The sequence below is a fragment of the Haemorhous mexicanus genome, chromosome 9 (assembly GCF_027477595.1).
Source record: "Haemorhous mexicanus isolate bHaeMex1 chromosome 9, bHaeMex1.pri, whole genome shotgun sequence".
Taxonomy (NCBI): domain Eukaryota; kingdom Metazoa; phylum Chordata; class Aves; order Passeriformes; family Fringillidae; genus Haemorhous; species Haemorhous mexicanus.
The window spans coordinates 21,221,102-21,244,638 of record NC_082349.1 but is presented as its reverse complement, the minus strand read 5'-3'; the positions used below and the strand labels follow the sequence as shown (position 1 = coordinate 21,244,638).

The following is a 23,537-nucleotide window of genomic DNA, read 5'->3' as shown; positions in this document are numbered from 1 at the left end:
TGTAAAATCCAAATAGAGTAGATGGAAAAATTTTAACAGGAATAAAACCCCACAACACAACCAAAAAAAACTCCTCCAACACCAACATCAAGAAAAAAGTGCAGTATCCTGAATATAAGGGAAATCATGTGGGTATCTATTGTTTGGTTATGGTCAGAATAGTTGAACAGAACACTTCTGATCTGTGTTCTGAATTTAAAATTTTCCTTCTAGATTATAAAAAGAATGGGATCTAAATGACACATTTTCCTGATAGTATAGATGTCCCTTTTGATAACACAGAAGCAGAAAAAAGCAAAGCATTTTAAAAAGAAATCCTTAACTGGAAGAGAAACTGAAATAGACTCAAACTTCCAGCTAAGTTTGTAATTTTTTGCGTTAAAGATAAAGAGACAATTCTTTAGGAACAGATTCCAAGCTGAAGACATGAGTTTATTGAATGTCTGAGAGATTTGTATTCAAATACAGTTAAAAAAAACCACATAATCCACCAGTACATCCCAAACAGTTTACAACATGGAAATCTCCAGTATTCATATAACATAGTTTACAAAAAAGAAAATACAGCACCTAAATGAGAAGGTTATGTTCCACTTACATGATGCACAATTGGATTGCCACTTCATGAAGAGTTGTAAGTCAAGTCAGAAGAATAAATTACTGAGATACAGTTTTATTAAAAGCTGGATTTTTATGTCAATTTCCCTATTATTTAAAATATCTGCTCAGGCAAGAAAATACTGTTTCTAGTAAATAAATTATCTAATCTATGACCATCAGCTGTGTTGTTTAACATAAAATGCTATGGAAATTCCCTTGAGAATTACATAAGCAGTGGTACAGTGTTTTTTAAAAGTCTGTCTTCCTCAAACTACATGAAGTTTTCCTAGTAAATGTAAGTAAACTACCGTTTAACTACTAGTAGTTTTAATGGTTTTGTCAAGAAGTATAGCAGTGTCAAAGAGTACTGAAAGCAAAGAATGTATTCAAATTTCTGGCATCTTTTGCTTGCAATGGGATTTTTTGGTATGAATTAGTTATATAACAGGAAAGGAGATTATAATGTTCTGAGAGAGAGTTGTATACCAGCAGTTGAGTAGTTGCTGTTTAAAATTCATGTGGAGAACAGAAACAGATAATACCACACTTCTATTAAGAGCAGCTAAAATAGAATCTTTGTATTAATTCTTTTATCTAATTAGACACTCCAAAGAGATTATATTTAACAGCAGAAATAAAAGTATGCAAGTACCAAAACTGAGAAATAGCTCATATTAATAATTTTCAATAACAGCATTCTGGCTTTGAAGGCTGAAATTTCATTAAAAATACAAATAAAAATTCAGTAATTCTACTATGGATTTCTGGAAAACAAAGTCTGCTTTTGCTAATTTAACCTGTTAAATATGGCCTACTTTTACATCAATAAAAAGTTGTCAAACATCACTCTGAGCAAAATTTGAAGCATTCTGAGCTTTCAAAAGTGATGACACTATTTTTCCTTATTCCAGGCCTTAACTGATAAACAGTACCACTACATTAAAAAAAAAAAATTAAGTCATTTGCAGTTTACAATTAATTACACCTATTTGTTACCCAACACATCCCTTTAAAAATGGTTTCTTTCATATTCCAAATGAAAATTTAAAGAGCTCTTTCTTGCCTGCCAGGCAAATCACTACTTGTGCAAATTTAATTACAGTACATTGACCTAATGTAACAGTGGACACATAGCAAAAGAAGTGTTCAACAAAGCTGTTGCACACTAAGACTTTTTCAGTGTGCAGAGTATGTCTACAATAAAGTGCTTCTCTTAACAAGTTATATTAATCTAGTATGTATAGATGTTTACCTAGTTTTAAAGCTTAAATTCTTAGTAAATGGTTTAGTCTCCCTGTACACCCCCAATCCCGCAAGGCACATTCAAAACACAAGCAAAGCACTGACTGTGAAGGATTAAACTACAATTAAAAAAATTAAGTGGTAGTAAACTACTGAGTAGGTTTGTAAACAGTACCATCCCATTGGATCTCATTGTTCATGCATTTTCGAAGTGAGTTTCTGTGGGAGCAGCTGCTGAACTCCAGATTTAACAATCAAGGCAGCTTTAATAAAATGCTATTGTGCCTTAGTGTTTTGGTGTGGAATCCCACCTTTTTCATCACTTAAACAAAAAAAAAAGTCACATTTGATGCATTTAAACCTGTGGCCTTAATTTACAGTAAACACAACTGATTAGTGGCTGGTTTATTTAGTTTTGGGAGTTTGTTTTAAGTGTATGTGATGTTCACCTCTTCTGTTGAACTTTACAATGAAGTTGTGCTCAGTACTCTTAAGAGAAGGTTTTGGTTATGTTAAAACATAGCAGGCCTGTTTCTTGGAGGCCATAAATTTGACCTGATAAAAACTGACTTGATAGGAGTAATTAGCTTCTGTAAAACTAAAATGGCATGTAGGATCAAATTCAGTAATTACTTTTTTTCAGTTTTTTTAAGACCAGCTTTCTAAGTTTCTTTAAAAACAATGTTATGAACAAAGTCCATCACTGCAAGTGATCTCTTATATTGAAATGGGACATGCTTCCACAGATGTTTCACAGAAATTAAGTAATTCCACCAACATCAGACAGAGCTTACAAAAATGATCCAAGTGCTCTCACAAGGTACACGTAGCTAAACATTGCCTTTATACCACAGAAGATGATGCTCTATGAGCAAGAGGCATTCCACTGTTTTTCAGAAAAAGATCACATTGAGTTCATTTTGTCTTTCCCAGCTCTTGCAGCAGAGCAAACAATACCAGAAGTATCAACACCAGAGCTCCAAGTTTTCCTCATTTGACATTCCAGCTTAGCGTTTTATCACCACCTGCTCGTATGCTCCAGATGCTACTCTGAAAGTTTGAAAAAAGTTAGTTCAGTGTTACATTAAATGGAAGCTAAATAGCAAGTATCACATTTCAACAAGTGTATTGTTTAAACAACCCAACCAACAGCCCTCCCAGAAAAACCCCAACAAAACCAACCAAACAGCAAATACCAAACCAGCTAAATGTGAAGGGTAGAAAATGTTTAGCATTATTACCATGCCATGGAGTCACCTGCTCTTTATTGCACTAAAGAGATTTTGTTGTACTACAGTCAAAATGAACAAAAAGTAATGTTACTGAACAAGAAGTTACTGTTTGACTTCACTAGAATTTCTTAAACATCATGTTTAGGGTACCCATCCCCACGGCTGTATCACATGCAGCTATTACTCTTTATATACATTTACACATAAACAGGTCAATGTGTCTAAAAAACTCAGAAACTGATTGTCATCTTACATTAAGATACAAGAAAAACATCTTCAGTCTTTTGTTCACTCTGAATTGTAAACAAAACTCTCTCACCTCCCACATGACAGCCCATAGTGGGTGGTTTTCCACAGCAAATTGCCGTACTATGTAAAAAATTAGTAGGGCAAGCTCTGCCTTAGTACAGTATTGTGCCTGGACTGTTCTGGCAGCTGCATTAGGACTGATCCCTGACTGATATTGGTATGCCCAGTTTGCAGATGAGCCAATTAATTTAACCATTAGTATTACATGCATGTATAAAATGCAATTATTTTATGATGTTCAATATATTTTCAACTGCCTTTATACCTAAGTCCATAGTAATTGCTGAAATACTGAGGCTATTCTGATTTCTTCAGCTATAAACATTGAGTTACATTGGACTGCAGAAACACAGAATAGAACATATTCTTGCCTGGTTTTCATGGTTTCTCATCTGAAGATTAACACATTCAGGTCAAGTCATATATCAGGGTATTTGAAGAAGGTTTAGAGAAGAAAAAAAGGTCTCTGGTTCTAAACGATAAAATAACCTGAAGCAGATTATCAAAAGAGTTTAAGGCTGCAGATAGTTGAAAGATGAACAAGCCATTGAAACAAGTAATGTAACAAATGGAAACGGGATTTGTGAGAAAAACTAAACTGAAGAAAATGAGGCTTGTTCTCAGGAAGATGTAACAGTTTGATACTGTAAAGGCAGATGTGTAAAACACTTAAAATTTTTTTCCCACTCCAGAGTAACATAATAAGGCTGTAGAGCTCCCATTTGAAACTCTTGTCTGTTTTCTGTGTCCAAACTGAAATGTTGCTTGTATCTGAAAGCCTTGGGACTGAGACTCTTCAGAAACTCTCAGAGTTATAATTCTTATGGCTGACACATCAGTTCTGTTTTGGAACTAATCTGTGTGTCCTGTTTTAAAAACTGACAATCTAGCTCTTTTGGTGCTTTTAAATGATACAGAATAGAAAGATACAAAGGTCAAGAATGTAGATACAGAATAATGGCTGTAGAAGGTGCATTTTTATTTGCTATTGCCTACGGGTTAGTTGTTCAGGCTACATACCTGTTAGGTAGATGGTGGCTTCCAAAAGAAGTGCTTCCACCAGGGCCCACAAATAATCTTAAACCTTCTTCTAAAAGGCAAATGATAAAAATATGTTAGATTTCTTTAATGTTGTCCTAGCTAAATCTAAGTAATTTTAAATCTACCCATTTTGCAGCCGACACTTGGAGATGCGAATACTTTGGGTAATGAAGAACCCACTTCATGGTGTAGGTTGGAGGAAATACCTTTGTCATAGATTTGCACCTGCTCTTTTAGGCTTAAAGTAATCATATGGGAAAGCTCCCTGAGTCATGTAAGAGTATTTTCAATTTCTGGTAGGTAAGATAAAGTAGAAAATGCAGCACAGTCCTTATGAATACAAACAACAGGGACTGTGAAGAGAGTAGGTTTTCCTAAGGCCTGTAATGTATACATTTTCTTTAAGCTTTCTTATTTTTCTCCATACCTTCTGCACTTGAGTCTAAACTGAAGTCTTGGCTCTGGAGTATTTTTTCAACTATATCATCAGCATCAACTCTGGTAGCATCAACCCTCTTCAGCTGTGACTCCACAGAGTCTTGCTTTACAGGATGTCTGCAAAAATAGATATATTTAGGCTCTTAGACATGATAAAATAATTTACTTGTGCTAGATAAGGCTTTCAGATTAAGTGTACCTGCATTGTTTTTCTGGTGGTGCATCTTCAGTGGATGTATCAGTATCAGCTTCAGTTACTTTTGGCTCAGTCTCTTCACATGGCTCTAGAATACTTCCAGTTCCTGTTGATGTACTTCCCACTGAGGTGCTCCCCACTGAGGTGTTTCTCCTGTGGCAGAGTTCAGACAAACTGGATGATCTAGAGTGACATGTGCTATATCCTGTTGGGAAAATGCAGGAGAGATGGGTTAGGTATGTTTTTGACAGGCCAGGTCTATCCTGAAAGCAGATTTTGTGTTTTGTCTTCATATAAAGGGACTTTCAAAAGCTCTATGAATGTATGTGCATACCTCAACTAGAAACTGACTTCATATTTTCTATTCTAGCACCTGCCATTTTCTTTTTGTTCTAAGTAATTCCTGTTTATATCAGAACAATTAGAATGCAAATGCCATCTCCTTCAGCTTTTAGATCTAAGTCTCCATTTTTTTTACTCATGGAGAGGTAAAAGTCTCATTCATATGTGTTAATTGGAGGGAACAAAAGCAAAAAGCTGCCTTGCATCTGAAGAGATAATCCAGTGAATCCAGTACATTTTAAGAGGGAAAACATGTTACTATTGCCACACCTGAAACTTCTAGGAAAAAGCTTTCAACGCAAACCCTTTTTAAAACAAAAACCTGTTTTCCACTGTCTAAGCCTGTGAAAAAAAAATAATCCCCAACAACTCATAACAAAATTGTGAACAGCTACCTGACAGTTTTGATTGCTGACTTGCATAGCTTGATGTTCTGGAATGTCCACATGCACCAAGTTCATCTGGGACTGAGGCACTCTTTGATGAGGCATCTGCAAAAAGGGGAAGTCACACAGTGTTCCTAATGCCAACTTTATTGCTACCTTGCCAGTAATCTTGATTAGATTCAAAAGTCAAATTTCCCAGAGGGATTAGAGATTTGACACTGTTTTCTACAAACCTTTTGGAGATTCAAGGGCTGCAAAAATACTATGCATGTTAATGACTATACATTCTTTAAAAAATAAAAATCATAATATGTATCTGAGCAAAACAGAGAGTACCATTGGGTTAGATAGAATTGTATGAAATGTAGTTGTAGATTTGTCTAGTGTCAGTATTAAAAAGATGATCATTCTTTCTCGAGTATCATAGTAGAATGTTGGGCCTGTCTTCTGTCTGAAAAGCTAATCTGCTTAAAAACTTCAGCTGTGTTGGAAGCAGAAACTCACCAACCATGTGAGAAGGTTCCTTTGCAGGCCAACTCTCAGCATCCCTTTCAGATTTGAAGTATTTTGAACATCTTGAAACTATGAGACCAGTTATAAAAGCATTGAAAAATTAAGAGCATTATTCTATACCTGCTATACCCAGATGTGCTACTTTTAAGTTTTCTCCACCTTTCCTGTCTTCATGCAAAGACTCTGATTCTCCAGCAATTGCTATAGATGTTGCTGTGGAAGGAGGCCTATAAGAAAAAGGTGGTTAAGATTTGCTGTACTTCTGCTGTAATCCCTCCAAAATGATCAGCACATAGTTTTCCTTTCAAATATGTTGGCATCATTCACACTGTTCATCAAGTTAACAGACCTACAGTTCTTTTCCAGAAACATGCTGTCTAGTCCCCCATTAAGGAAAATGGGGCACTAGAAAAAAAGAAGGAAGTTTTTGCTATTGAGCTTAAGGACATTTTACAGAATCAATCTGCTCAGCCCTTAGGCTTCTGGGGATCCTGGGAAAGGCTTTTCCTTTTCTGATGGTTGGTGGAGTGATATGTCTTTAATTTGAAGTTGTTTCTTATTTTTTTAAGTGTATGTATCACAGGACAGTTTACACACTAAGAATTTATGTAATTCAGTCCTTGAAGGAATACATGAGAAGGTGGTAAGTTTAAAAAAAACAACCCAATGTACACAACAGTTGGCCAAGTTGGCTTCTGTTTTGTGACACAATCCTGGCTTTGTCTCATCACTATCACAGAGCAGGAAATTACTCTGGGCTGAATAACCCTCCCAACTCCTGATAAAAGGGTCTATGGCACCATCTCCATATATTGCACTCTAAATTTTACCTACTACAAAATCAAAAAGCATCATGTATGACATAGTTTAAATTTTACTTCAATATTAAAAGTTTCTAATAAAGCTCAAATGCTTGTTTGAGTTAATACCAAGACCCAAAGAGAGATCTTATTTAAATTAATAAACCTCTTAGTTTGTGTTTTGCTAGTGCAGAAGAAACTAATTAGAAAATGACAAAGTACGAGCAATCTCTTGCAAGCAAATACAACCAAAATACATTTCAAGATGTTATGTTACCTTCAGGATTTTTTAATGCTTTGTTATTTTCTACATTGGGAACAGACTGTTGGTCTGCATACAAATGGGTATTTGTTGACATTTTTAGAATTGATATAGTCAATAAATTAGTCACAGTCTTCAGGTAGAGTAATGCAGCCCCTCTTAGGTTATGTTTGAAAGTAAAGAGAGAAAGAAAAAAGCACTTCTAGAAATACAGTATCTGTGTGACTTAACTGCATAACATACTTTTGAAAGCAAGAACTGAATGGTTTCAGGGATGTCATCCCAGATCAAACCCCAAGCCTTCTAGGCTTCTTCATAAACTATGTAGTTGATGCCAGATTATGAAACTGTTTAAGGTTTATTTTTCCTTCTACAAAGGACATCTGGATTAGATAAGTTGTTGGTTCTGTTTGTGTTGAAAGTTTATGTTCCAGGAAATGGTTATATCACCAGTTTGGAAGAAAATGCCAAGTCTGAATAATTTGAGTAAGAGATTTTTTTCCCAGGAACCCAGAAAGCTATTTAGGTACTAATTTCAACTCCTTCAGTACTAGGCAGTAAAAAACAAATACACTGCTTTGTTAGTATGCCTTTGAGGAATTGTTTATCAGTTCCAGTGATGACTTTGTTAGTAGGGCTGACTCTAAAGTAAATCTACTAAAGTTGTTCTGAAGTAAAGGGGTGCTAAGTAACTTGGGATACAGAAAGTTTTGCCAATCTAACAAATTCAGATAATACCCTCTTGCTATTTATTCAGTAAGCACAAGATGAGATTCTACAGTTGTTCAGTGTTCTATTCTTCTCATTAAAGGTTAGTAGAAGAGGAAAAAAAAGGACATTTAGTGGTGTAAGGGGACATTGAAGAGTGCTGTGGAAAATCACCTAAGCCAGACTGTTACAAAACCACAGCACAACTATTACACTTCTTAAGTACAGAGTAACGACAATGAGGCCAAAAGATCCTCAGTGTATAGCAGTGAATTTTCCTAGCTACTTGCCCCTCAGATGTTACCTATTGCATCTTTTAGCAAGCTGCAGAATGTCTTTGCTAAGTAAATATGTGTAAGTGCTTTCTCTTGTACTAAGTTGCATCACACTTCTGTTGTTTGTTGGGGGTTTTGTGCAAATGATTATTTCAAAGTCATCTGACACTTGTGAATAAAAGGTATAGCAGCACATTTTCCAAACACAAGTTTAGTCAGATCACCCTGTACCAAGTATATTTATATAAGGTAGCTGCAGGAACAGCTTCCCTGAAGTGTTTTGGTTTTTTTCTTACATTACAGATGTACAGGTGAGTGTTCTGTGCTTGATACCAAGTACCTAACAGCAAGAACTATAACAATTCTACTGGCAATTTTACCATGTTAGTCATTATTCAGCTACCATTCCATTTATTTGTGGCTTTTTTTTTTTTTTTTTAATACTGTTGCCAGATTGGAGAGATGTAAAACACAAATTAGAAGTGTAATTCTCAATATGGAATGTACAATCAAAGCACCACCCCACAGAGATTTTTTACAAACTTACGTTTTAAAGCATGGGTCTCCAGACATCAGCTGCATGTTGATCAAAACCTACACATTAAGAGAACAAAATCCACCATAAGAAAAACAAATTGTTTGTGACACATACATGGTCATGTAAATAAGTTATATTTGCCACAAGTGTTATATGTAATGAAAATAAAATGCCATAATCACACATGCAAAAAACAACATCATTTTTTTTAGGCATACAAACAACACAAAATACCATTTAAAGTAACATAGTTACACGTACAAGATTCTGAAAAATACACATATATCAAGGAGAATCTTAGAATTTTAAATAATTAAGATGGCTTTAAGGGAATAACAGAGCCAAGAAACCTAAAACATGAATGATCAAACAGAACATTGTTTAGACCAGTGGGTGCTGAAGTATGTTCTTTGCTGAGGGTGTTCAGCAAACTGCTGGCTCTCAGTATGGGTTGTACTAACATCAGAGACAGCAAAAACACACAGGGTATATAAGCCATAGGACACAGTGCATTGAAGGCTTGTTAGGCAGGCCAAAGCCATCCATTACAAGTGTTCTGGACAGTTTGGGACTGTCAGATCAGAAAGTCCATGCACAGACCATATACTGAATAATGTGGAAAATTTATCCCGGTGTCCCAGTAGGAAAAAAAAAATTAAAATTACTTGAAACAATCTCAGTGTAATTATTTTTAGGTTTATGGGGCTTATTCAGTTTTTTCAGCTCCCTGGACTAAGGGAAGAGGATGTCAGAGTGTGTGTCTTGCAAGAATTCTCCCCAACTGTTACAGTGATTACTATCAAATAGAAAACAGGAAAATCCCAGGAGTCATCCCAGGTATGGAAGGTGGCTTGTACATATATATACTCCAATTAATAGATTCACTCTCAGAAAGATGCACAGAAGGTTGCCCAGTCTTGAAGATACCATACATTAACTTGTTCATTTTTCAGCTCCTCTTAGACCAGGAACACCTTTTAAAAGCTTTTCTTTTACAGCTATCCAGCTCCATTTCAAGATAGGGCAAATTATATTTTGGACTGCGTGGATTTTAATGATTGTCTCTAAACAGCACTTTTGCTTTTACTTCAAATAGCTTTCCTTCCAGAAAGAGGTTCAGCAAATAAGTTTTAAATTTCATTAAGTGCTTAATAATAGCACTTGTTCTCTGCTTTATTACTTTGAGTATGATAAAGGAAAGAAATTACTTTGAGAATGGAGTTGTCTTGTCTTGTATTTTTGGTATCATAACCTTCCAGTAAACAGCGACGAGTGGTATTTCCCGATCCAGCAAATTCTGCTAGATTTAGATCTGCAAATCCCAGCTGTTAAGAGAAAATGACAATTAGTAATAAGCATTTGGCTAAATGAAGGTACTTGCTAATTACACATTGAGTACCACTCAATAGCAGTTTCTTTCAAATTTAAGGGAATGGACCGAGGCAAAAAGCAGAAAACAAATCCAGAAAAAATTCAGCATGGTTATATTTTCAGTTAAAAATTTAAAGTGTCAAGAGAGAAAAAGAATGAGGAGAATTTTCTTTTTCATTTAATGTAAATGTTTACTTTTACTAACCTTTTCCACATATCAGCCTGAAAGAAAAAAGTTTTGGTGGTATAACATTGTTACATACTTATTAAACACACTGACTGAAAGTTCCAACAGCACTGTGTCACTATAATGTACATTATGAAGTCATGGGTATTAAGTGCTATTCTGGAATTACTGTAAAAGGGCATAAAATGGCAAGAAAGAAAAGCTTATCTGTAGGCAAAATTAGCTACAACTCAATTTACCTTTGCATATGCCTTTCCTCCTTTTAATTCCTAGAAGAAAAAAAAAAAGGAAAAAAGACATACCATTAAGCCATTAAATACACTGACTCAGGATTTTTCTTTGGTTTTTTTTTTAGAAAGGCAGGTATTAATTTTGAAATATCTCCCCACACATTTGCTAGACTATGCTGTTGTCATTTAGACCTTAATATTCATAATGCATTTGGAGCAGGCCAGCAAGACACTGTTGTCTTGGAGAGAGGAATGGCAAATGCCCGATCCCAGCTGGCATTGGGCTCTTACAAGGTTTGGCCTCAAAGGCAGGACATACTGCATGCAAAATTCTGGTACTTAGCACAGTTCAAGGCTTCTAAGCTTACTGCTGCTTGCTGGAAGTATCAATGAAAAGCTAACTTTATAAACACTGAAGAGAAGTTCCTTTGCTGCCCTGCTGCAAAAAGGGTTTTCTTCAATAAAAACATAAAACCCCCATAAACTAGTCAAAGTAAAGTAAGTAATAAGATTACTACATAATTTTGACTAAAGGAATACCTGGTGGGATTGCAGCTAAAATTTGCTTTATGAAGTTTATCAGACATTCAAGAATTAAAACAAAACAAAGGAAGAATGAGCAAGGAAAGAGGAGAGGAGGGGGAAGAAAGCTGCTCACCTTCCGTACAGACACCCTGCAAGTGCAGGTGTCCAGAATCCCTGTTGTGGCACTGGCACTGATCTTACACATAAAGAAGAACTTTTTCTTCCAGCGGACACAGTTTGCCTGTACTACTTCCCTGCAAGTAGAGAGCATATGCTCACTGTTAGTTGCACATGCATTCAGAACCACACACTGCAATAAGACAGCTCAAGAACAAACACTGGTTCCACTCTTTGTAGAGTGGCCACTTCATGCAAATTCTGGTCCCAGGTGTGAATAATAACAATAATCCCCCATTCTGCTCTTAACAGTGTAGCATGACTAATAACTGTTTCAGGCCTTGAACACAGTATTAGACCTCCAAAAGATTTCAACAGCCATGTGTTTTTTCAGATGAATGAGAGTGTCATTTCTGCAGCTTGCCTCAGGAGAGTGAAGTCTTCCTGAACATCAGCTCCCAGGCACTGTCTCCCAAGCTGCTGAGCTTTGCAATGCGCTGAAGACAGCATCTTTGACAAGTAGTTTTTCAGTTCTGAGAAAAGGAGCATCATACAAACAAAACTACATAAATTTGAGGCCTGGAAAAGTAGAAAGGAGATGATGTGCAATAACCAGACCCAAAGTAATGCACCTGGGGCAAATGAGAGTTGCAGCCACATACTGTGAGCTTGCCATTTGAGAGCAAAATGAGCTGACACATCTGAAGGGATCTGTTTCTCACAGGAGGATAACAATCTGACAGTATGATGCAGTGAGAAAAAGGCAGGATGAAGGATGCTTTCAGTTAGGAATGTCATTTTATAAGGCTCAGACAGAACACATTCTGTTTGGGTAATTCTGACCAAGAACAGACTCCAAAACGAAAAGGCACAGGGAGGACAACTAGAAAACCCCTGTATCTTAAAAAAAAAAAAAACCAAAAACCCTGATAATTTCATCTATCAGTCTAACCACTGAAGTACCGTCTTCACATATAAACATCTGTCTCCTTTTTCCTCTTCCACCTTCCTAATACATATATTGCTATGTTTTATACTAACTTCTGACAGCAGCTTATTATTGAAGAAGCAGTTTGAAGTCTTTTGCAGATAGAATCCTATGGTTCTGCAGAAGCTGGAACCAGAGTTCATGTGTATAGAAAAATGAAGAATTGCAGGGCGCTCACAAACGATTTCTTTGCTGTGCTGGTGACACTGCCAGCTCCAGGGCTCACAGGCACTGTGACTTCCTAAGGTGGGAATAAATCAGCCAGCCTAAAATGAGTCAGTGTAATGACCACAACAGATGAACAGATTCTGATGATACAACACTGAGTCACATTCAAGCATGTGACCTGGAAGGAACATGCTCTGTAAACACCATGATCTACTCTTTATCTGGGATGTTTTACATTGTAAACTTTCCTGTATTGTGGGAAAAAAAGAATCCTATCCTGCTGTCATGTGAGTTATTAGATATAAAAAAGAACCAGAATTTAAAAAACGCAAATTACAAATAGTCACATCTCTATTGAAACAGTCTCAGACAAGAAGACATCACATAAAATTCACCCTTAAAAGGAATAACAACTGCTAACATTTGTGACACATATAAAACAGCGCCACTAAATTGAAAGAGTTCACTTGTTATCCATAAAGGTCAGAAGATCCTTTCCCATTACATCTGTTTGTTGCAGAAGCAGGACAGCAGTCATCATCCTTCCCACCCTTTCCTTGTCACCCAGGACACCACTGGCTCTACCAATAATAGCATCACTTCTGCTGCTATTCATCATTTCACTAAGTTCTTAGTGTGTTTTTGCTTCTGTAACATTTCCAGTTAGTAATAATGATACTTTTTTCCACTGAAAAAGTGTTTTTGTAAACTCATAAAGTCGAAGCGATGTGCCAAAATCTTTGTAGTACTCAGTATAAGGGTTCAAGTTGTTTCTGCTTCTCAGAACAGCCTTCTGTCTCTACAGCAAAGTCAAAGCAGATGCACATTCCACAGTTACAGTGTTCTGGACATCACTCACATGCAGGAAAAGATAATGCAGTGAACATTAAACAAATTTTTGCTTGTAAATGCAACAGAAATATAAGTAACATCTGCTTGAGAAATGTAAGTATCCTTAAAACCTTTAAGGATTTTGAATCTATTTCAATGTACCAATACTACTATATGGGTGTAATGGTTCAAGTAAGGAAGATAGCACAAAACTACTCTGCTTTTGATAGACCCAGTCCACTCATATCACAGACTAGGATTTGCAAACAAGAAGCAGAGGTGGCAGTAAAAAGGCTTCAGTTGCGGATACTGATGGTCTAATTTTCTAAAAATAAAACCAGGAATCCTGCTTCCTTCTCATAAGGATGTCAGAAAAAAAGTATCATTAGTTTCTTTCACTGGCATATAAATGAAAAGATATTTGAAAAATTTATATAAAAGAAAAAATTGATGTATTTTAATTCAGGATTTTTTTTTTAAGAGGAGTACCATCTAGCTATTCCCATTGTGCTGAAAAAAAGTAAAATAATCAGAACATTTAACTTCAGCAGTAACATCTAAGTTTATAAGATTCTTAGTTAAGTGCCAGGCCTTTAGAAAATAAACAGCTGTATTGATTGGCTGCTATGGAAATGAACCCAGATAACTTCTGGCAGCTATTGCTGTGTGTGCAGCACGCTGGGGAGAGCTTTCCGTTCTGAGTCAGTTTCCTACAAACCTCCCCGTCACTTTACCACATGCAAAGCAAAACCAGTTGTTTTCTTAATCAAAATGTATCTTAGTTACCAAGATGCACTGGAAAACATACTAGGCTGTAGTGCTTTGGTGTAATTGAATAAATGCTGTCAGGAGTACGTAACCAAGAATAAGTTCAATAAACAGATACTGTAGGATAAAATTACTCCAAACTATAGTGTGTTACCATCACTACTTTTTCTTTAGAGGAACAATTTCACATTGACTCAATTTCAAATGCAAGATTTAAGCTGTAGTCAAGTCCTTATTTGTAGATGTTTTTATGCTGTACACAATTGCCTCTTAAAATGCTGAATAAAAGTTTTGGATTTTTCTTCTGATACACAACAGAGAAAAAAAGTAAACTCAAATAATAGACAACAAATCCTAATCCAGTGACCTCCTCATCCTAAAGTGTTACAAGTGATGGACTTCTTTTTAAGGTGTTTATGTTCATGAGATTGTTTATTCATTTCCACATGGATAAAATCTATGAGTAATGGCTTGTTCCAGCAAATAGCTACAAAGGCAAAAAAAAAAAATCACTTTTAAGGACCTTCAGTGTCATGGGGAAAATCCCTTCTTGCTAGATAGAAAAGCTTTAGCATGAGAGGCTCTGAGATAAAGAAGCCAAAACCCCTTGTGGACATTTACCAAAAGACTGTGTTCCATTAATCAGAAAATTTAATTTATTAAACAGCCTATTAAGATCTTTAGCCATATAGGGATGATTATATTAAACTGCTTGTGCTTGTAGTGCAATTATTTTAGATTTATCGGTCACCAAAGAAACAATAAATTGGGATCATTGTTTTAAGATACCATTCAGTCTATGTTCACATGAAAATACTTCCAGAACTACTTTTGGATTCAACTGGGTTAGTACACTTCTTTATGTCAAACAAAGTGGTGTTTGCTAATGCATCTTACAGCATGTGAACAGAACATGAGTTATCTACTTGCTGTAAATGCTGTGAAAAACCAGCTTTTTCACTACATGAGGTAAATGACAATATTATTATTATCTTTTAAAGCTGGTAATTTGTTGAAAGAGTCATCTAAGTTTTGCTTGTTTATTTTCTCCAGGTGCTGGCACCCAGGTGCTCCAGCCCACAATCCCTGGGTAGCTGCTGGCACAATGAACACCCAGGGCCCATGAGCCACAGTCACACTTCCATGGCATAAGCATGGTCACTCTGGCCTCTCCTGCTGCTGGCAGCCCTGAGACACTCTTGACTCCAGTTGCTGGCACTCAGACGTTCCCCACCCCACAATGCACACTGAACAGGGAGCCTTTCCCCAGGAAAGAGTCACAATGTTCTTCAACAGGAAGATACAGCAGACATTACTAATTAGAAACAGACAGACGTACCAACCAGCACACTATTTACATCCTTTATCCCCTTAACTCCCTATTTTTCCCCACACTTGTTCCTCCTCAAACTCATCCCTTTCTCCACCTTTAGTTCCTCCCCAAATTGTCCCATGATAAATCTCTTCCCTTGTGTTCCGTGATGCGTCTCATAGGGAGCAACCCCTCAGTCCAAAACGTGCTTTGGTTTTAGTTCAACATGATGGGTTTCCTGCCTGGACAGTGGGGCTAAGGGTCTCCTGGGACAGTCCTGGGAGGGGCCCAGAGAGGGTGTCCCCTTGTCCAAGCCCGTAATTTCAGTTCCCTACCTGCCTGTGTGTCCCTGGGCTTGTGTAGATGGGCTTTGATGGGCTGATGGTTCCTGTGACAGGACTGGGAATAGCTGGAGCTGAGTATTATATTAGGCCCTCCACCCTCCTCTGCCTTTGCTGACTGCACTCATTTGTGGGTGTGCAAATGGACTTCTATCACCTAAAGCTTCCTTTGATCGATCCCCCTCTGAATAAAGTTAATACTCTGTCCTTCTGATAAAAATACAGTATTTAGTAGCCTGGAGTTACTTTTAGTGTAGAAAATAGTCTTCTAAAATGGGAGCAATATCCCATTCATATAGATATTTTATATATATACTTTTTAATGTATCTAACATCTTCTGCAGAAAGCTGGAACACCTAACAAAGGCCACTGTCACCTTACAGACAGGAATTAAGGCATTAACCTACAATCTAACAGTGTAGCCACACTATCAGTGGCTTCAGGTTCAGGTACTGGAAGATTCAACCTTTCCTAGGCTGAATTTAGGCTTCATATAGAAAAGTGCATCACTTGAAGTGCTCAGAGCATGAGCTCCAAAATATATGCTGTAGCAATAAGCTTATGCAAAGCTTTAATGTATTTCTCCATTCAGGAACAAATTTAGTTTACTTTTCCTTTAATATTATTTCTCTCATGCCTGAGGCATATAAGATGATGCATTTTCTCCAACAAAAACATTTTTTCCTAAGCATTGCCACAAAACTGAACAAAACAAGTCATTTACAAACAGAGCTTCCACGGTTCACAAATTTCAGGACTAAGCAAACAGCTGGCTCTGCAGGAAGAGCTCCACTTGTTTACAGTGCACAGCTCCCCAGTTAATTTGCTGCTAGTACGTGCAAAATTTGAACAGAGTAATCATTTTCTATTCCACATGTTTTTACTCATAATAAAACAGGTTACATTTTTAACTAGCAGCATTTCATGCCAACAACTTCTTATAAAATATGTATAAATTGACTGTGGATGAAAAACTGCTGGTTACAGGCAAATGCAGAGACCTAGAAGGGAATTAGCACTGTGAAGGGTAAACTGCATTAGAAGACTGTAGTCAGCAAGTCAGAGGAAATTGAACATTTGAGACTGTGTCTGCAGCAGTGTGCTTGGTTTTGGGGCCTTCTTGGCAGAAGGCTCATGAACTGAAGCAAGTCCAAGGGTGTGAGAAGAGGGTCTGGAGTCAGGGATGATCTCTTCTCTGATGCAGGAGAATTTGGAAACATGGGATTTTTACAATCTGATGATGAGGTGAAAGAAGATCTAATTGCCATCTACAGCCATCTCTACCAAGTTAGAAGATGGAGCCAGACATTACTTAGTGAGGAACAGAGAAAGGAAAAGAGGCAAAACCAAGGTAAGTTCCAGTAAAATAAGGGGAAAATATTCCCAGTAAAAGTGAACAGCAGGGCAGTTTGTCTACAAGGACTGGTATCTCCATTATTGCAGATTTTCTAAAGCTGACAGGGCAAAGCTCTGAGCTTCCTGGTCCAACTGAAATTAGTCTTGCTTTCAGCAGGCAGCTGGACTGTATGATCTCTGGTATTATCCTTCACCCTAAATTATTCCGTGAACAGAAATAGTCCTTAAAATATGAAGGCAATCAGGTGCTATGGTACTTGCAAATGGCAAATTTGGGGCAGAAAAATACTGTACTCCAATGTACTGTGCTGAGGTCAGGGGAAAAAAAGCCAACAAAGCAACAGCAGCTCTTTTAAATCCAAGTGCCAGTTCTGTGTAAGGCACCTTAAGCATGAAAGCTTTTCCCACTGTCTCTCCCTCTTTACAGATGTCTATCATGTATCTCTTCTCAAACATTTTTGTGACAAGTTAGCTGTTGATACATCGCTTATCAGTTCTTACAATTCCAGTTAGGGAAGTCTCCCAAGACTGAGCCCTTTTTATATCTGCAATAACTAGTTACACCCCATGCAATGAGCAGACTGTACAAATATTTTATTTTCCTCTACTGTATGCCAAAGATAAACCCCTTCAAAACTAATATTATATTCTTTACTCCTCTGATTAACTCTTTGTTTTTTCTCAACCATATTTTTTTAACCAGTTCACTAAGCATATTTTACTGTAACTATTAATGAAAGGAGAGATGTACAAAGAAACTACATGTTGAAAAGTTGTACTTTGTATAGAGAAGTTCTCCTTCTCACCTTTTCCTCCCTACAGAGGACAGTGTCTGAAAGCTGCTTAACCAACTGTCTCTTCACAACTGAAGAACTGTTAAGTGGACATTCGAGAATCTGAAAAAAGCAACTATAAAACTGCAAGGTAGGAGGACTTTTATCCCACCACCAATACTCCTCACAGTACCGGAAAACTTATTTGGTTTCAAAGTTCCCCAGCTGCAAATCCAGTTAGAGCTGAAAAAGGTATTAGAAATAGCATTATCCAGCTCTGAAGACTGTCAGCAGGATTCATACATCATGCAGGAAGATTAGAGTGATAGGGACAGTGATTCCATGTGACAGGTATGTTTTTCTAACAAGTACTATAATTTAAAAACAGAGTTAAGCTGTGTTACCATCAGGAGAGTTTCTCTCTTTGAAATGCAATAGCAGCAATCAGGAAATGAATGCTAAAAAGACAACTTGAAGAATCCAGGAAGGAAGAAAACCTACTTGCTGATGTCACAAAAAAATAGATGTAGTTTCAGACAGTTGAGAAGGAGGTGGCCATGCATCACTAGAAGTAAGAAGTACTTATCTGGCAGTTAGGAAGTCAGTTTCTACAGAAGACAATTACATGCTCTAGCCTGTACCTATTAGGAATAGGAATATATATATTCATGCATGATCTCCCAAGACTTCCCCTCAGGACTCAAGAGGGTACATAAAAAACCACCACATTTCTGAAATCCGTTGGAAAATAAAATTATTTGATGAAAAAGCTTATAGCTCTTGGCCACTTTGAATCTCTGTCTGTCACATATAGCAATCATAATCAGCTTCTTATTTTAGAATGTTGTTGTATAAAAGAAAGAAGATAGAAACACCAGCAGTCTAAATTGTCAGAAATCAGATCTGAAAGGAAGGGGAATATGACCAAGCTGAAGGCTGCAGGCAGAAGAACACACCAACCCAGGCCTTTTCTTGAGCGGGGTGCAGCTGGAAACCAAGCTAAAAATGGAACTAGCAGGCTTACAGCTCCTGTAGCCTCAGTTGATGGAGTAGAGCACTGAAAGTACACTCTCAAGAAATCAGATCCTCATTCCCAAAATTTCTTGGATTTCCTCATATTCCATCTGTTCATTTACTGCTGATTGAGCAACAGCTCATCCTATGAGCCTCAGTTATCTGCTGTAGGGACCTAATAATTTTTGATTCAGCCTTTTAAAATGAGTGCAGTTGCAGAGCCTATACTTGCTATATATTTATATCTGCATTAGAATGGCCACGAATAAATGTGCTTAGAATTTAGTCAAGTCTGTACCTTAAAATAGTATTTTTTTCAGTTCAAAATATTAATAGGTGCAATTTCTGCCCTGAAATATTCTTGTGTCCTTTCATGGTGCATTTGCCATTATGTGCAGACTATTTTATGACCAGGCAGTAAATAGATACACAGTATCCTGGAATCTGCACATGTGCAGTGTATTAATGTATCCAATTTCAAAGAGAGATCTAATGTCATTGGCCAGGGAAAGGTAGAAAGATGCCTTGCCACACAGGAAACCAGGAGTAAGTTAGGAAAGTTTCCTAAATGAAAGTGAAGTTTCTTGGCGTAACTTTGCATACATCACAGTCTACTGGCTGAAAATCCAGCCTTTATTCTAAAACACAATGGTAAAGATCCAGAAGTCATGCTAGAAAGCAATTTCAGAAAGGGGAGGGCAGGAATTGCACTGTATGGCTGATTGTGAGTTTGCTGAAACAACCAAACTGAGCCTCCCCCTTTCCACAACACCCTTCAAGGTTTTCCCTGGTTAGAGTCAAAACCTATAACACATTCATTCTTGCCAGAATTCCAAGATCCTGCTCTTGCAGAAACTCTCAAACACTGCTGCCACTTGGCTGGTCCATGTCCTTGGATAAAAATTTTATTTGGCACTACCAGATTACTTTAAAAGTCAATATTCTTGTCCAGTAATAAAACATTTAGTGTTATAATCCAGAATTTTCTTTTCCCACAGTAAGGATTCACAGATATGCATAGGGATGTTTCAAACAGAAGTTTTCTAATTGGAGTTCTGAAAAAGTATATGCAAACACAACAATGCAAAGTGATGTGGTTTCTATTTACACACCAGCCAGATCACTGTGTACTGAACTATACATGCTGGTTTCACCTAGTCACAGAATTTCTGTACACTTCAGGCACGCATCTGTGGGAGCCAGAAAAGTAACTGGACTGTGACAAGTCTCCAGAAGCATGGCTCATATCTCCATAATGTATTTCTTAGGTAGCTCTTTCTCAGCAAAGAACTGAGAAATGAAAAAACCCTTTTTTTCAGTAGCTTGAACTTTTATCAGCCTTCTTTCCATCTCACTTCAGTGATCAGAGGGATGATGAAGGTATCACATTGCTTGCAGGATCAGGACCTTAATCATTCATACAGCATGATCCATAGAGGGCTGACAAGACAATCACTTGGAAGTGTTTTCATGACAACTTGCTGCATACACATGGGCCCCTGTTCCAAGGCAACTGCTGCCCTGGCTGTTTATGACATTCTTCTCTGTGAGCAGGCTTTGGAAATAAAATGCTGATAATGTTAGGGTGGTTTATAGACTATTGGTTGGATTTTTTTTAACTTGCTAAGGCAAGAGGCAATAGGGTATTGGTCTGTATGGGCACTACCTGAGAACTTCATAACTGCTCCCTAAACAATTATAGTTTACTAGACCTCAGTGAGTAACAAAAATAAAGCTATTAAGAAAATAGAGTCAGTTTCCCTGTATTATAATTTTTTTTTAATGAGTTCATCTATAACTTTCTGAAACAACAGAATTCTTTTAATATCTTTTAAAATCTAATAAGATCACTACTCTAGGGATATAACTGTCAGCTCACAGTGAAACTAACAAATGCATGCAGCTAGAAGATTATGGCCATCAGAAAGTTTGCAACTGATAAGTTTTGAAATACTACCGCTCTGGTGTAAACTTAATTTCCTCCTTATTTATTCAGCCCTTTGCTGAATCACCATTCTGAAAATTCATCTGTTAATTCTTAAGCCAGAGCAAAGGCACTCCCTAAACTGGCACTGAAGGATCACTGCAGAAGAATGCTTTACCTCCCTACCAGCATACTCAAACACTTCTCAGTCCAGCAGGAATGAGTTACACTCATTGGGACCTGACATACCCAGCATATGTTCTGTTGCTGTTAGTCTTTAAGCCATAGTTTAAAAGAGCTTAAAAGCCCCAGAAAAAGAAAATGGAAGAATTTCTAAGCTTCAGCTCCAACACCATTTTTTAACATTAGTTTCCCTACACACACTAATTTTACTCTAATGAACCATTCAGAAAGATATGAATGGAGGCTTTCAAGCATTTAATTTTAGCATCATAAATAGGCAAGACAAAAAAGACTAAGATCACCACAACGAGTCAAAACCATCTGCTCAGCTGAAAGCGAGTCCTTGGAAATAGACATCCTGTCCAGAAGATGTATGTCAGCCTGTGGAAATGACTTCAAGGCAATAAGGGCTGGAGTAGGACAGTAATGGCACATTAGTGCCTGAATCAGAATTGTTATCATCATCATCTATTACTTACAAAGTCGCTCACAAGAAAAACGTTGAAGAAAGACACGAAATGAGATCAGAGCACTGATGAGTTGAACAACTTCCAACCATACAGAAGAAAAATTTGTGTTCAATTATACATGCTAGTATAATGGAATGGTTAAATAAGGAGGTTGTAGGCCAAAGTTCCGTTTCTATTTCTTCTCCTTGATTAATTTACAGAATCAAATGTAGGTAATTTAGAAAGCTCTGTAACAACAGTATTTTAATAAGAAAATATTAATGGATTTATTATTGTCTTCTCCCATAATTCTATGATACATTTTCCAGTAAATCCTTTTTATAATAATATTAAAATAAAATAATAACTGATACAACTAGAACAAATGTAACGGGAGGGGAATCTCCTCCATACCTGAAGCCACAGCACACACCCTTCCTATTGACAAGGTTCTGCCTCTGCCAGGTACTTGGAAAAAATTAATAGACTGGCCCTCTGTTTACCCCTTGCTACCCGTGGATCAGGGAACCACTATCACGACAGATGAGTGCTCCGTTGCTGAGGCACATTGAAGGAAAAGAAAGAGGAAAAAAGATATCTGCCTTGCACTTGCATTGCAGAAATGAGCATGAACAAAGTCAGTAATACATGGCCTGAGCACTTAGAGGAAAAACTGAGGACTTTCCCGTGGAACTTGGCTCTCCATGTAAATATCTGCAGAATGAAAACAGCAAGCCAGTGTTCAATAATTAAACAATAAGGTCGCACGACTCACAGGGGACAGCTGAGACTAAAGGCTTGGGGACAAGAAATTCTCCCCTCCTGCTACCCATCCGCTCAGCAGCTCCAGCATTATGGCACAAGAGACCCGTTTCTCTGGGACAATCCTCATCACTCAGGGATTCCTCTCCTCGGTTACTCCGTGTTTAGGAGCCTCAGTATTTATTTTCCACCGTTACGACACCAGGCAGCGAGCAGCCACGCAGACGAGTAGTTCCTGCTACCACATGTGTTCTCCCGCCGTTGATGCTGGCAAAGCAGGCGGGATGAGAAGACGGCCAGCCCGCCCGGTGCCACGCCGTGCCACAGGAGCTTCCCCTTCGGCGAGGGGAGCGGCGGGCAGCACGGCCGCAGCCGCCAGGAGCCCCAGGGCAGCCCCCCCTCCTTTCCCCGGGCCCCTGCCCGCCGGCGCGAACCGGCTGAGCCCCGGGCTGGCCGTGAGAGCCAAGGAGCGGGCGGAGGGGCTGCGGAGGCGGCCGTGCTTCCCCTGCTCTCGGGGGGACGCGGACTCGAGCGGAGCCCGTCGGACGGGGGCGGCGGCCCGCCCGGGACTGCCTGCGTGGGGCGGGCAGCCCGGCAGCCCCCGGCTGGCGAGTCCCGGAGGCACCTACCGGGAGGATTCCCCGCTGAAGCTGCCCCCGTCCAGCAGCCGCACCTTGCAGAAGAGGATGCCGTTGACGAAGGGCACGGAGGAAAGCTCGTCCAGTTCCAGCTCCACGCGGAACTTGAACTTCTTTTTCTTCATCATGATGAAGGCCATGGGTTAGGAGCTTCCCGGGGGCCGCCCCCACGGCAGCTCCGCTCCGGCCACCCTGCTCCGCTCCGCTCCCATGCCCGGGACGAGGGCGGCACGGCGGGACGGGCCGGAGCGGCGGCAGCTGCCAGCTCAGCCCCTGCCGGCCGCGGCGCTCCCGGCCAGCGCTTACATGGCAGCCGGCGCCTCCCTTTCAAACCCGCCCGCCTCCGCTCCGCCCGCTGCCGGCAGCGGCGGCCGGAGCCATTGGCGAGCGCCGCCGCCGAGGGCTCGAACGTCGGCGTGCGGTTTGCCGAAGAAGTTGGCCCGTGCCGGGAGGCTATTGAACAAGGCTGTTCAATAACGGGAACTCGGGTGCCGCTCCCCACGCCCCGCACGGTGCCCGGAGCAGTGACGTGGCCGCGCCCCGGCCGAGCGGGGCTTGTGCAGCCCGGCCCCGCAGCTCCCCCGCCTCCCGGGGACCCCGCTGGAGCGGGGGCGCGTCCCAGGAGCGGAAACCTCCTGTGCCGCTCACAGCTCGTCCTTTAGACAGCAGTAACGTAACAAAGCATCGCTTAGGCGTCGACATTTCAACTGTGAATTT

At 39.0% G+C, this 23,537-nt stretch overlaps 1 protein-coding gene across 1 annotated transcript; it reads right to left on the bottom strand.

The window, feature by feature from the left end:
• Positions 1-411: 411 nt before the first annotated feature.
• EEIG2 (EEIG family member 2) lies at positions 412-23,263 on the bottom strand. Its single transcript, XM_059854423.1, has 11 exons — positions 22,812-23,263; positions 11,329-11,449; positions 10,680-10,709; positions 10,091-10,207; positions 8,892-8,938; positions 6,420-6,526; positions 5,796-5,891; positions 5,062-5,263; positions 4,852-4,979; positions 4,404-4,473; positions 412-2,892 (listed from the first exon to the last, which is right to left on the bottom strand). Exons 1-11 carry the CDS (start codon positions 22,958-22,960, stop codon positions 2,850-2,852), a joined length of 1,110 nt encoding a protein of 369 aa, XP_059710406.1. The 5' UTR covers positions 22,961-23,263; the 3' UTR covers positions 412-2,849.
• Positions 23,264-23,537: the final 274 nt, after the last annotated feature.